This window comes from Hemitrygon akajei, chromosome 19 (assembly GCF_048418815.1).
Source record: "Hemitrygon akajei chromosome 19, sHemAka1.3, whole genome shotgun sequence".
NCBI lineage: Eukaryota > Metazoa > Chordata > Chondrichthyes > Myliobatiformes > Dasyatidae > Hemitrygon > Hemitrygon akajei.
The window spans coordinates 24,228,745-24,242,976 of record NC_133142.1 but is presented as its reverse complement, the minus strand read 5'-3'; the positions used below and the strand labels follow the sequence as shown (position 1 = coordinate 24,242,976).

The 14,232-nt window shown below is 39.1% G+C and overlaps 1 protein-coding gene across 1 annotated transcript in view; it reads left to right on the top strand.

Moving 5' to 3' along the window:
- LOC140741835 (peroxisomal acyl-coenzyme A oxidase 2-like) overlaps window positions 1-14,232 on the top strand; it is a 57,269-nt gene that overhangs the window by 39,192 nt on the left and 3,845 nt on the right. The window contains exons 7-12 of the mRNA XM_073072281.1: window positions 634-806; window positions 2,318-2,483; window positions 3,852-4,042; window positions 5,502-5,663; window positions 7,728-7,833; window positions 11,266-11,483. Of these exons, the coding sequence (XP_072928382.1) occupies window positions 634-806; window positions 2,318-2,483; window positions 3,852-4,042; window positions 5,502-5,663; window positions 7,728-7,833; window positions 11,266-11,483 (1,016 nt within the window). The remainder of the gene's footprint in view (window positions 1-633; window positions 807-2,317; window positions 2,484-3,851; window positions 4,043-5,501; window positions 5,664-7,727; window positions 7,834-11,265; window positions 11,484-14,232) is intronic.

Below are 14,232 nucleotides of genomic sequence, written 5' to 3'. Positions count from 1 at the left end.
AGAGTCCATATCTTAACCCAATTGAGATACTGTGGCATGACCTGAAGAGGACTATTCATGCAAGGTATCCCAGATATATTGATGAACTGAATATGTACTTCCCTGGTAGACAGATCGTACAGGATGTTTTACGTAGGCTACTTTGGATACTGCCAAGCTGCTTTTGTTCCAGCAAGTGTATCCATTAAGGCAAACAAAGAATGTACATCACATTTCTACCACACCTGGAGAGGCAAATAGTGATCCATTTCTTTGTGACATTTAATCTTCCTCTTCCAACATGGCTGACCTATTTTGAGTGTCCATCTAGTGGTGCATCTCAACAGTTTGATAGAATGGGACTCGGCCATTGTAATGTTGAATACCTTAAAAAGAATTGGTATCATTTAGTTTCTTTCTTTTGAAAAGTGAAAAGTTTTGGGTATTATTTTGGATTTGTATAGATGGTAAACATTGCATTTTCTGCTGAATGTGCAAATATAACAAGTTTCACTTCTATAGTAGAACTCTTTGTGTCAGTACTGAATTGTAGAATGTAAATAACACAAATGTTTTATCTGTCAGTGGAATATTCCCTAGTTCCTTTTACACTTCACTGAATTGGAAATGCAGGTTTTTCATTGTTATTTCCAGGTAACTTCAGATGGCAGTTATATTAAACGAGGATCTGACAGAATCAATTACATCAGTATGGTGTTTACTCGAATACAAATACTATCTAGAGAAATGGTACCTGCTCTTACTAAAGCCTGCGTTATCGCTATTCGATATTCTGTGGTGAGACGTCAGTCAGAATTAAAGCCTGGGTATGTCTGAAGAATGAGTTCAGTGCCACTTACTAAAGTAGTGATAACTGAATGAATTTGTTATTGGTAATTGTTCTTTAATTTGTTTTCATATTTACGGCAGGTTTTATTTTCCAAGCTAAAATGTAGTACAAATGTAGAAAGATAATTTTTGATATAAAATCTTTTTTGATTAAAATGCATGAGAAAGCAAAATTAGTTCATAGTGATAATCTCTGTATAAAATGAGCAGTTTTAAGAATAGGAGAATGAATCAAACTCGAACAAGCTCTACCTTGGGCTAATGGGGCATGCTATCTCATAATTTATTTTCATCCCTTTCCCTTCCTGAGATGTATTTAATTATTCTGATGTCACAGTTAAACTTTCTTTATAAGTTATTTTGCTAGTGTAATCCATCAAATCTGTTGCCCATTAAATGGAAATGAGTTGTTACTCAATTATGAACTAATGTGAATCTCTTTATTTTGGTGTGACCAGTTTCAATGGAAGTACATGCATAACTTGAATCATGACGTAAAATAAATACTCTTTTTTTTTAAATGCAATTTTGGTAATTTCTTCTCCCATAAATTCCTCATACCCAAAATTTGTGTTGGTTTTTCTTTCTTTGTACTGTTTAAAAGCCAATACAGTCCATAATCAAGTGTTAACAAATAGAATAAAAATAATTCTAGGCAAATTCTTACCCAGTAATAGTACAGACTGTTTTGATTATATTCGATGCCTCCACTAATATATTTTTGTTCCACATTGCAGTCAAGCCCTATTTTCATTGTTAAGTATTTTCATTTTCTTTTAGTTATATGTGGTGAGGTTGTGACTAGTGGAATATCAGCTCATCTGTTAATGGATTCCAACCATTCACAAGCTTCATACTGTGATTGAATGAGCGGATCAAATGGGTATCCAGGTTTACTTATGCTACAAACAAGGTGGCTGTGTGGTCTGTGAAACAGCTGAAAGGCTACAATGGAATATAGCTAGATTAAATTAATGCACAAGGACATGTCAGATGGAATATAATATGGAAAATACGAGGTTATTCACTTAGTAGATGCAGAATTAATTTTCTCCTGGCTGGGATGTCTAAAACCACAGATCATAGTTTCAAATAACAGGCTGGTCATTTAGGACATAGATGAGAAGAAATTTCTTCATCCAGAGGGTAACAAATCCCTACTGAACAGGGCTGTCAAGGAACAGTCACTCAGTATATTCAAGATAGAGTCGATAGAAGTTTTATAAATCAGACACATTGGTGAAAGATCAGCAAAAAATTGTTGAATGGCAAAGCAAACACAATAGGTTAAATGACCTGCACCTGCTATCTCTTATTTATTTATTAACTCATTTGTTGCAAAATAATCCTTCCACTTCTCACAAAACAATTTTTTAAAATGAAAAGTTGTACCAAATATGAGACTGTCAAAAAAAGACGCATGAATAGATTCGATGTGTTTTAACAATCAGCTTTTTTAAAACTATTTTTGAAATTCTGTCTCCTTTAGTGAAAAAGATGTTAAAATTCTAGATCACCAGACCCAACAACAGAAACTTCTTCCCCAGCTCGCAACAACTTTTGCCTTTCATTTCATGTGTTTGTCTATTGAAGCCTTTTGCAACCAAGTGAACTTACAGATCAAAACCAAGAGAAATGTCTCATCTCTACCTGAGGTAAGGTAAACTTTAGTATGTGCTGGTGATCTAACACTGTTAACCAACCATTAATGAACACTTAAGATAGCTTCCAGTTATATATGCAAAATCATGGAATTGAAAGAAAAGTACAATTAATGCCTGGGATTACCTATATCTTGCTAAATTTCCAATGCTCCTACTATCATGCATTAGAGTGAATGTTGTCTACTATGTGATGTACAATACCAGTACAGTGTATTATAACTACAAATAAATAATTATCCTATACATTAAGAGGAGGTAAGGCATACCATAATTGTTAAGGGACTTTTTACTGCAAAGTTTCTAATTTTTAAAAATATTGTTCAGCTAGGAACACAATTTTTTTCGGTTTTTTTCCACATGAAGATGATAGCATGTTACAGTTATGAAGAAAATGTCAACAAACCTTAAGATGGACATCATTTTGGATGTTTTTGTGGATATAGGCAGTGGTTAGGAACCTGGGTGGTAGCATGAGCAACAAGCAGGGAGGAGACACAGTGGAGTATCTTTGGTTTGGTCCATGGCATTTTTGGATATGTGGTCTGGGAGCGTGTCAAGAGGGTGCATAGGTCAGATCACTGGGAAAAGTGTTTGAGGTCAGGAAATGACATGCCAAGAGATTGAACACTGACTGTGAGATTTCCTGAGACCATCTACTGCTGTCATGGATAACAAAATATAGCAACCGTGTATCACTGGAATGAAGCACCTAAACAAAGAGAAATATTAAGATGTGGAATAGAAAGTTAGTGATACAGTAATCTACTATCAAAGTAATGTTGAACAACTGGTCAGCAAAATCCAAGGGGGGTGAACTGGAATATGGTATACTATGATCAGAAGATGCATGGGATAGGCAAGGCTTCGGTTTAGAATCTGGTAATACTTTTTGGGGCTGAAGCAGGGAAAGGAGATGGGAAGCAGAATTTTATATGAACATAGTTTATGTAATGTGGAGAGTACAAGACTACCTATGAGAATACTGAAGTATTTGTGAATTTGAATTGTCTTTATTTCTTACATCCTTCATATCCTTCTGGCTGGGTTAAAGGAATACAGGCTACATCAGTATGTAGATAGACTGAGACAAGGAACAAGGTAAGTGTTATTACAGAATTAGAGATTGACCAACATCTACCCCTTCATCATTTACAGTTGAAAAGGAATTATATAATCATTAATCTTATGTCTGGGACCTTCCATTTCACAAATTAGCCAGTATCCCTGCACTTGAGTAGTTGATTTCCTGACAGTAAACATTAACCAATGAAAAACCTTCTAAAGAAAAGGGAAATGAATTCCTGTTGGATATTTTAAAACGTTGAATTCACAAGCACAAATGTTACTCATTTTCTACAGTTACATGCCTTGTCTGCAGGCCTGAAAGCTCTGATGTCAGAGGCCTGTAGTACTGGAGTTGAAATATGTCGCAGAGCTTGTGGTGGCCATGGGTATTCCATGCTCAGTGGTTTACCCTCGCTGTATGCTTGCGTGGTGGCCTCCTGTACATATGAAGGAGAAAACACTGTAATGCTTCTACAGACTGCACGGTAAGCTGGGATCTAACTATTGTAGCATAAAGTCTGTTTCAAATTTACTTTCAAGCTGTGCCACTTATTCATATGTGTCTATGGCTGATTAATTAAATTGATTTTAATTGAATTGAATTGACTTTATTTCTTACATCCTTCACATACACGAGGAGTAAAAATCCTTACATTACGTCTCTGTCTAAATGTGCAATCGTAGTAAATTATAAAAAAATTATAATAAATAGAGCAGTCAATGTAACATAGAATACACTCAAATCAGTGTGAGTTAACCAGTCTGATGGAAGACGCTGCCCCGGATCCTGTTGGTCCTGGCTTTTATGCTGCAGTACCATGTCCCGGATGGTAGCAGCTGGAATAGATTGTAGTTGGGGTAACTCAGGTCCCCAATGATCCTACGGGCCCTTTTTACACACCTGTGTTTGTAAATGTCCTGAATCATGGGAAGTTCACAACTACAGATTAGCTGGGCTGTCCACACCACTCTCTGCAGAGCCCAGTGATTAAGGGAGATGTTTAATAAAGTATATTAAATATTTGTACAGTCACAGTTGTTAAAGTTTGTTATTTTTATACATGAACTGACTTAGACCACATCGCTCCACTTGTGGGAATAAACCTACCTCATTTCCTGAACCAGGTGATCCCATTTCATTAAATTCCTAGCTTTTGCCTTAGAATGGCAGCATGTTGCCCTTCCCAAGATCTGCTTTTGCAAGTTCAACCTAATTTCTCTGCTGACAAGCTTTTAAGTCGAGGCTTTTACTGAGACTTACTTCCCTGCCATTTTGGAGATCAGACTTTTAAATCTGATGCACAAATTTAGATGAGAGTATGGAAGAACAAGGTTATTTGGTAGTTATATGTAATTATCACTAATTTAAACCTTTATATGGACATTAGTTTCTAAGTTACAGCCATAAAACATTGTTGCATCAGAAGAGTGGAGGAGTAGTATTTATGATTTTCAAACTAGCTAAATGGTTTTAATAAACAGGCTTAATAATTGAAATACATGTCACCTTTTCATATGTAACCTGGTTTTTGTATCTCATCATGCTCAACAAACTATACACACTCAAAATATATTTTCACACATAGACTGGATTATGATGAACCTCGATAGCAGCCCTATGAAAGACTTGGGTCTTAGAATTTTGATGATTTCAGATAAACAAAAGCATCTATTATACTGCAAGTCAGAATATTCAAACTCTCAGCCATAAAACAGCATGCAGAAGTTCTTGCAGAAGTAACAAGATCCATATTTCAGAAGCTGGCTTGTTTTCAAACTGAAATCTAGTATGTACTATAGCAGGGTCAAATTGATCCCATGTTAGTTCTGTGGAAAAAGTGTATGTTCCAAACATAGTCAAATATGACTTCAAAAATTACCTTTGAATGCAAGTTTTATTTTGATTCATTAGAACTAATGTGATTTTTATTATCTGCATTTTAGGTTTCTAATGAAGTACCTTGCTAGAGTAGATCATGGTGAACCTTTACCCGACTCTGTCGCTTACCTGTCTGAACCTTTCTCTCTGCATTGTTCTGCAAAGGAGAAAACGGATTTCTTCAAGCCATTCCTATACACAGAAGCCTACAAGCACAGAGCACAAAGGTCAGTAAAAACACATTTCTGAATTTAAAATTCAGATGGCCCATTAGTAAATACACCAAGAATGAGTAGGTAAGAAAATGGTTGCAAGGAATAATGGTAGATTTAGCGCTTTACGAATGAATTTGGACTCTGGAGGCTGACCTATAACCATTGTTAACATTGGAGAAGTTGAAAATAACTGGAGGTTGATAAACAATGTTGAACAAAACACTACACCACATGATGGGACATAATGGTGACCTCTAAATGGACGAAGTGTGAATGTATAGAACTTAAATGGAAGAGCGATTTGTTTGTTTGCAGAGACAAGCAACCCAAGAGCACTAGTCCACTAAGTCATCAACCTGAGTCAATATGGAAGAAGAAAATGATGGTATTGTAGCGATGTGCTACACACAGCGCTGAAATAACGACACGCATTTCGAGACTAGTTTATTCAAACTTCGCAGTACTGGCATTTAAATCCCTAGCGCCCGCCCTCTCCGGGTGGAAATGACGTCGGAGGTGCATTACCAAAGTCTCCCCCCACGCGCTGGCTATTTGTGAGCTGGTTCGCCTGCGCAGAAAGTGGGTCGCCACAGTATAGTGTTTAACAGAAAATATTTTTTTGTTCACAGTGGTATTGGGCATCATTTTGTACCTGTGGATGTTGAAAGCAGTAATGAGCAATCATTATGTACACTTAATATAACACTCAATAGATCATTTGAGATGACTTAATACATTTCTTTACCGTTTGCTGAAAAACTTAATGACCTGTGGAATATATTCCCAATTAAATGTAAAAGCCATTAACCCAAACGTATGTTGTTCATGATCAAATCTAGCCATCAAATTAAAGATTAGCTTTATTTGTCACATGTACATCAAAATCGTGGAAGAAGATGGCGGCGCGACGCAGCACGCAGCGGCCACTCCAGGATGAATATCTGTTATCTGTCAAGTAGGATGCCATGTACAACCCTGATTTGATGGAGATGGACGTGAGAAGCACGGAGGAACATCTGGTGAAACTTCTGACATGCCTGTTTCGCTGCCTCTGCTACTGTGCGATCGAAAAATCTCCGGAGAGGAGGCCCCGAATCCTTGACTTTGTCTGTTGCTTGGCGGCCGGGGCCGGGGTCGAAGTGCTCAGCAGAAACGGTGCTCGGTGTTGGAGGGCTGGTCGGAGGCTCGAAGTTTTTGGATGGACTCCGAGTTGGCTGCGGTCGGGTGCTCCCAGGGTGCTGCATCGGCAAGTTTGCAGCGCTGGAGGTTCATGGCAGGAAGAGTTTTTCTTCCTCCTACCGTCTGCGTGAGATGATGGGCTATCGGGGACTTTGAGACTTTTTTTTACCGTCCCCATGGTCTGCTCTTTATCAAATTATGGTATTGCTTTGCACTGTTGTAACTATATGTTATAATTATGTGGTTCTTGTCAGTTTGTCTTTGTCTGTCTTGTGTTTCTGTGATATCATACTGAAGAAACATTGTATCATTTCTTAATGCATGCATTACTAAATGACAATTAACGAGGACTGAGTGTGCTCATAATCTAAAAAAAGCATTGAGTGAAATATGTCATTTGTGTCAAAGACCAACACAGTCCAAAGATTATGGTGGGGGCAGCCTGCAACATAGCACACCCACAACGTACTAATCCTAACCCATATATCTTTAGAATATGGGAGGAAACTGGAGCACCTGGAGGAAACCACAAGGCCACGGGGAGAATATACAAATCCTTACAGACGTTGACAGAAATTGAACCCTGATCTTCTAAGTGTTACACCACCATGCCACCTTATCTCTTCATTATGTCCTGAAAGCTCCATGTCCATTTAATTAATGGTCCACTATTATCACAAAGTTATAAAATTTATATATACTGGTAAAGTTTATAGGTAATAGAAAATAGTAAATAAAAACAGAAAATACTGGAAGTACTCAGGATTGTCAGCATCTGTGGATAGATTAATTAGTAATGCAAAATAATCATTTTGCTCTAATAACACAATTTTCACATTGCAGAGCCATTTTTTATCAGAAGTAAACAGTTTTTTATGTGTCATTGTATTTCTACAGGCTGATTAAGGATTCTGGGGACAAACTGCAGTCTCTTCTTCAGTCTGGAATTGAGCAGTATATTGCCTGGAATATCACTTCTGTGCAGCTTGCAAGGACTGCAGTTGTAAGATACTAGATCTCATTCTCATTCCTTTGTTCTTGTCAAAAGCATTGATCGATCCATAGCTGTCAAATATTTTATTTCCTGTATATCAGAGTTCCCAATCTTTTTTATGTCATGGACCCCTAACATTAACCGAGGGGACCGTGTACCCCAGGTGGGGGAGCCCTGTTATCAAATGTACTTGCATTTATGATGGACGACTATATCCAGGTAATCTGTGATCATTATTTACCATTGATTTCACTGAAAAAGGGAAAAAATAACAAAAAATATATTTTTATATCAAAATCGTAGTTTTTGCAACTAAAAGTCTGCTACAATGATTTGTTCAGTTAGTAATAGTGAAACAGACAGTTAGGTTCATGCAGCACTTGAGGTTCCAGGTGATATTGGGTATTAATACAAGCAGATCCTATATAGAATAGTTCAGTTGCAGCTAACAGATTCAGTTGAAGTACGAGTGCAGTTCAGTAACATTTTGCCTGATATGGCGTCAGTCTTATCATGTTTTTCAGACATTATATTGGAGTCATTGAACACTGCATCACAGACCCATGCCATTCAGCCCATCTAGTCTGTGCCAAACTATTGATCTTCCTAGTCCCATTGACCTGCAACAAGATCATAGTGCTCCATACCACTCCCATCCATGTACCTCTCTAAATTTCTCTTGATGTTGAAATTAAACCCGAAACTACCACTTCAGCTGGTAGCTCATTCCATACTCTCACCACCCTCTAAGTGAAAAAGTTCCCCCTCATGGTCCCCTTAAACGTTTCACCTTTCAACCTTAAACCATGATGTATAGCTCTAGTCTCACCCAATTTCAACGGAAAAAGCCTACTATCAACACCACTCATAACATCAGCGTTGCTTTTTTATTTCATTTTTGATTATATTGTTAGTCTTGGAGTCAAAGAAATACAACACCCAAGTCCATACCAACTATCAAGCATCTTTTTTCCAAACAATATTTATCCGTTTTATTTTCCCCGCAATCCCATGAAAGCTCTCCAGATTCTGTCACTACCTAAACACTAGGTGCTATAATAGAGGCCACTTCATCTATCAATCTGCACAATTTTAGGATTTGAAAGGAGACTGGAGGATATGAAGGGGGAAATGTGATCACAAGGCAAATGTGAAAAATCTAATACCAGAGGATAGGATTGAATAAGACCATAAGATATAGGAACAGAATGAAATGCTGAAGTAGACTCAGTGGGCTGAATGGCCTAATTCTGCTCCTATGTTTTATGTTCTGGTCTAATTAGGCCACTCAGCCCATTGTGTCTGCTTCATCATTTTGTCATGGCCGATCTATTTTTCCTTTCAACACCATTTTCCTGACTTCTCCACGCATCCTGACTAATCAAGAACTTAGCGATCTCTGCTTTAAATATACCAAATAACCTGGCTTCCACAGCCGCCTGTGACAACAAATTCCACAGGTTCACCACCCTCTGACAAAATAAATTCCTCCTCATTTCCCTTCTAAATCCTTGCTTCTCTATTTCCAGGCTGTGCCCTATAGTCCTAGACTCCCCCAGTATAGGAAACATCATCTCCACATCCATGCTATCTAGGCCTTTCAACATTTGATAGGTTTCTATGAGATTCTCCCTCATTTTTATAAATTCCAGTGAGTACAGACCCAGAACCATCAAACACTCCTCATACAAGAAGCCTTTCATTCCCAGAATCATTATTGTGAACCTCCTCTGAACCCTCTTCTTAGATAAAGGGCCTAAAACTGCTCACAAAACTCCAGTGAGCCCTCACCGGTGCCTTATAAAGCATCAGCATTTTATCCTTGCTCGTCTAGTCCTCTTGAAATGCATTTGCACATTGCGTTTGCCTTCCTCACCACCGACTCAACATGCAAGTTAATCTTTAGGGAATCTAGCACGAGGACTCCCAAGTCCCTTTGCACCTCGGATTTTGCAACTTTCTCCCCATTTACTCCCCTTGATAGCACAGTCCAGCCTCAGGATTCACACCACCGGGTTCAGGAACAGAGCCATCAGGCTCTTGAACCAGAGGGTTAACTTCACTCAACTTTACTTTCCCCATGACTGAACTGTTCCTACAACCTATGAATTCACTTTCAAGGACTCTTCATCTCATATTCTCAATATTTATTGTTTGTTTATTGTTATTGTTATTTGTTCTGTATTTGCAGTTTGTTGTCTTTTGCGCACTGGTTGTCCGCCCTGTTGGGCGGTTTTCATTGATTCAACTATGGTTATTGGATTTATTGAGTATTCCCACAAGGAAATGACTTTCAGGGTTGTATATGGTGGCATATGCAATTTGAGAATAAATTTAATTTGAACTTTAAGCTGTTTAGAAAATAGACTTTGTTTTTATTCCTTCTCACAAAGTGCATGACCATACACTTCCCAACATTATATTCCATCTGCCACTTTTGTCTTTTCTCTTTATCTGCAGCCCTCCTGTTTTGTCAACACTACCTGCCCCTCCATCTATCTTATTATTGAGAAGAACAGCCACTGGGGTACTCTGCCCATTTGTTTTCCCTCTCCTGACAGTCACCCAGATACTTGCCTCCTGCAAGTTAGGGGTGACTGTAGCTCCAATCCATCATTTTTTCATTTTCCTGTATGAACCAAAAGTCTCCTAGAATTCCCACACCTCACAGAAAAAAACACAGCACAGCCCCTGGAGCCATTCTAATTGGGTAAGTGGGGCAGTTCTGATGGCTACAGCATTTTGCTATGAATGTTACGAGGGACCTTAGAAGTAATTCATAGACTGGAGCAGGAAAATAGGCTGGATCATCTAGCCTAACATTTGCCACCTATACACCTGCAGCTGTGACTGTGACTGAAATGCTCAACTTTGAACTGAACACGACAGCTGATCTCAACAGTGATCTCAAATGTTGTGTGGAGGTCGAGTGACTAGTCATTGTGCAAAGGATTAATTTCCTTGTTACGAAGCTGATTGCCATGGAAACCCTTGGTGACATTCCTCAGCTGCATCTCAGTTGGGTTCATAATACCGCATACTGATGAAGAACACAGATGAGAAATACTGCCCAGGTTTCCATGTCAGCCACTGAGAGTAAACAATGATTTTTTTTAAATTAGGACCAGTTCCCATCTTTATTTAAGACTAGGCCCAAAATATCTCCTATTGGTAATTTTGACAAATAATTAAAACATAGTGTTTTCAAGATTCACTCACTACCACCACATGCAACCCACCCAGAATCCCAGACTGGAAAATCTTAGCGGAGCTGTGTTGTTGAATGACTGTTAGAATGTGAACAGGAGCAGCTGAAACCTCTCCAGCCTCTATGAAAATGGGTGACATTTGGGGAAAATCCTTCAGATAGGTGAATGTTCTGATTTTGTCTCTTGGGTTCAATGTTTCTGTTTCATTATGAAGCCCACTTTAATTTTACAGGCACACTGTCATTTTGTAGTTGTGAAGAACTTTGTCGAAGCAATGGAGAAATTGAAGCTGGAGCCTGAAATCCAGCAAGTGATCAAGCGGTTATGTGATCTTTATGCATTGTCTGGCATTCTGGCCAATGCTGGGGATTTCCTATGTGATGGTTATATAACTGGAAAACAACTAGATTTATTGAGTTCTTCTCAATTGGATCTTCTCGCTCTCCTCCGGTAATTTATTTGTTCATACATAAATGCAGAATAAGAAAAAAAATCATTTGAATATGCCGATTAGTTTTTGTTGTCATTTTTTTGTTTATAACTGTGGAAGTGAAAATCGCTAACCACAGCACTGGGTTTCCAATCAGAAACTACAAGCTATTTTTGAATAAGAGAGCAGTGAAATTTATTTTTCAGGACATAATGAGGTCCATCTTTGCATCAAGTATTATCATGCTGAGCAAATTCATGTTTCTGTTTGTGCTTTTGGTCACATTTAACTCCACAAAGATAATAGGACAGAAAAACATGGAAAACCTACAGCACAATACAGGCCCTTCGGCCCACAAGGTTGAGCCGAACACGTCCCTACCCTAGAAATTACTAGGCTTACCTATAGCCCTCTATTTTTCTAAGCTCCATGTACCTATCCAAAAGACTCTTAAAAGACCCTATCGTATATGCCTCCACCACCGTTGCCGGCAGCCCATTCCACACACTCACCACACTCATGGTAAAAAAATTAACCCTGACACCTACTCCCCAGCACCTTAAACCTGTGTCCTCTTGTGGCAGCCATTTCAGCCCTGGGAAAAAGCCTCTGACTATCTCATCTGAAGATAAGAAAAATAACATGTAAAATAACAAGTTGATATAATATGCAGAAACAGTTCATTTCCTGAAATTTTGAGAAAGCCCATTAAAGCCACTTGGTCAAGCCAACATTATTTGGGATCTTACCCACAGATAGATTAATAGGCCTAATTGCATTCTGAAATTCAGCCTATCTTTTGACTTTGCACAAATGTAGAAGCAAAATGTGAGTAAGATGACAGCAAATGTAATCTCCCAATGTATCGCTGAACTTGCCAATTATCCAACAACAGTTCCAAAATGTACTCAGCTGTGGTACTAAAGTAACTACCCTATTCGTTTGAAAAGTCCAATCTATTAAAATTTATGTAAAAGCTAATGATTTCAGCTGTAGATAAATTTTCATGTATATTGCCAAATGCAATTTCTGACTTTCTTGTTGAGATGTTATTAGGAAGGAAAAGATGAATTATGAAATTAAGCCAGTGACTAATATCGAAGATACTAAAAGCTTTTTAAGTATATAAAGGGTAAAAGAGAGTTGAGGGTAGATAGAGGACTAGTAGAAAATGACGTTGGAGATATTGTAGTGAGAGGTGCAGAGATGGCAGAGAAACTGAATGCATATTTTGTATCAGTCTTCACAGTGGAAGACATCTGCAGTATACCGGTATACAGGGAAGTGAAGTATCTACAGTGAAAATTACAACTGAGAAAGTGCTCAGGAAGCTTAATGGTCTGAGGGTGGATAAATCTGGACTTGATGGAATGCACCCTTGGGTTCTGAAGGAAGTAGCTGGAGAGATTGCAGGGGCTTTTAACAATGATCTTTCAAGAATCGATAGATTCTGGCATTGTACCGGATGACTGGAAAACTGCAAGTGTTACTCGGCTATTTAAGAAGGGCAGGAGGCAGAAGAAAGGAAACGATAGACCTGTTAGCCTGACATTGGTGGTTGGGAAGTTGTTGGAATCGATTGTTAGGGATGAGATTACAGAGTACCTGGAGGCACATGACAAGATAGGCCAAAGCCAGCATGGTTTCCTGAAAAGAAAATCCAGCCTAACTAACCTACTACAATTTTTTGAGTAAATTGCAAGCAGGGTAGACAAAAGAGATGCAGTAGATGTTGTGTTTCGGATAGATGGAGCTCATCAGCCTGGGAAGGCAGTCCATCTAATAGAGGGAAAACTCTGATTTCAAACTTGAGCTGCCTTGTGGCCATACTCACTCATGGGAAAGGCTTTGGGAGTAAACCCTGAGGAGAAATCTGGAGGTGGAGTCCCTAAGGCAGTCCAACGTTGTCTTCAGTCTTGCTCTGGCAACTCCTGTGATGTCACTGGTGCCAAGCTGTATTGGCCTTTGCCCTTCCCTTGGACAACATCGGTGGAGTGGGGAGGGGAGATTTGCTGCTTGGGCAACTGCCAGTCTTCCATACAACCTTGCCCAGGCCTGCGCCCTGGAGAGGCTGAAGCAAGATGTTCCAGGCACAGATCCATGGTCTTGCGAGACTAACGATGCCATCCAAGATGTTGTGTACTTGGATTTTCAGAAGACCTTTGACAAGGTGCTGCACATGAGGCTGCTTAGCAAGATAACAACCCATGAAATTACAGGGGAGTTACTAGCAAGGGTGGAGCCTTGGCTGATTGGCAGAAACCAGAGAGTGGGAATAAAAGGATCCTATTCTGACTGGCTGCCAGTTACCAGTGGAGTTCCACAGGGGTTGCTGTTGGGACTGTTGCTTTTTCCGATGTATGTCAATGATTTAGACAATGGTATTAATGGATTTGTGGTTAAATTTGCTGATGATACAAAGATAGGTGGAGGAGCACGTAGTGTTGAGGAAACAGAGCCTGCAGAGAGACTTAGATAGTTTAGGGGAGTGGGCAAGGAAGTGGCAAATGAAATCAATGTTGAAAAGTGTATAGTCATAGAAAATTCAATAGGTCAGTGGATGATGCAGTCAACATGGGACTACATTACAATCTACAACATCTCGACAACCCAGGAACTTCTGTGAGGGTCCTGTTTGTTGACTTCAGCTCAGCGTTTAACACCATCGTCCCAGAAATCCTCCGCTCCAAACTCACCCAGCTTACTGTCTCCCCCGCCATCTGTCAGTGGATCACAAGCTTCCAGACTGACAGGGTGCAGCAAGTGAGG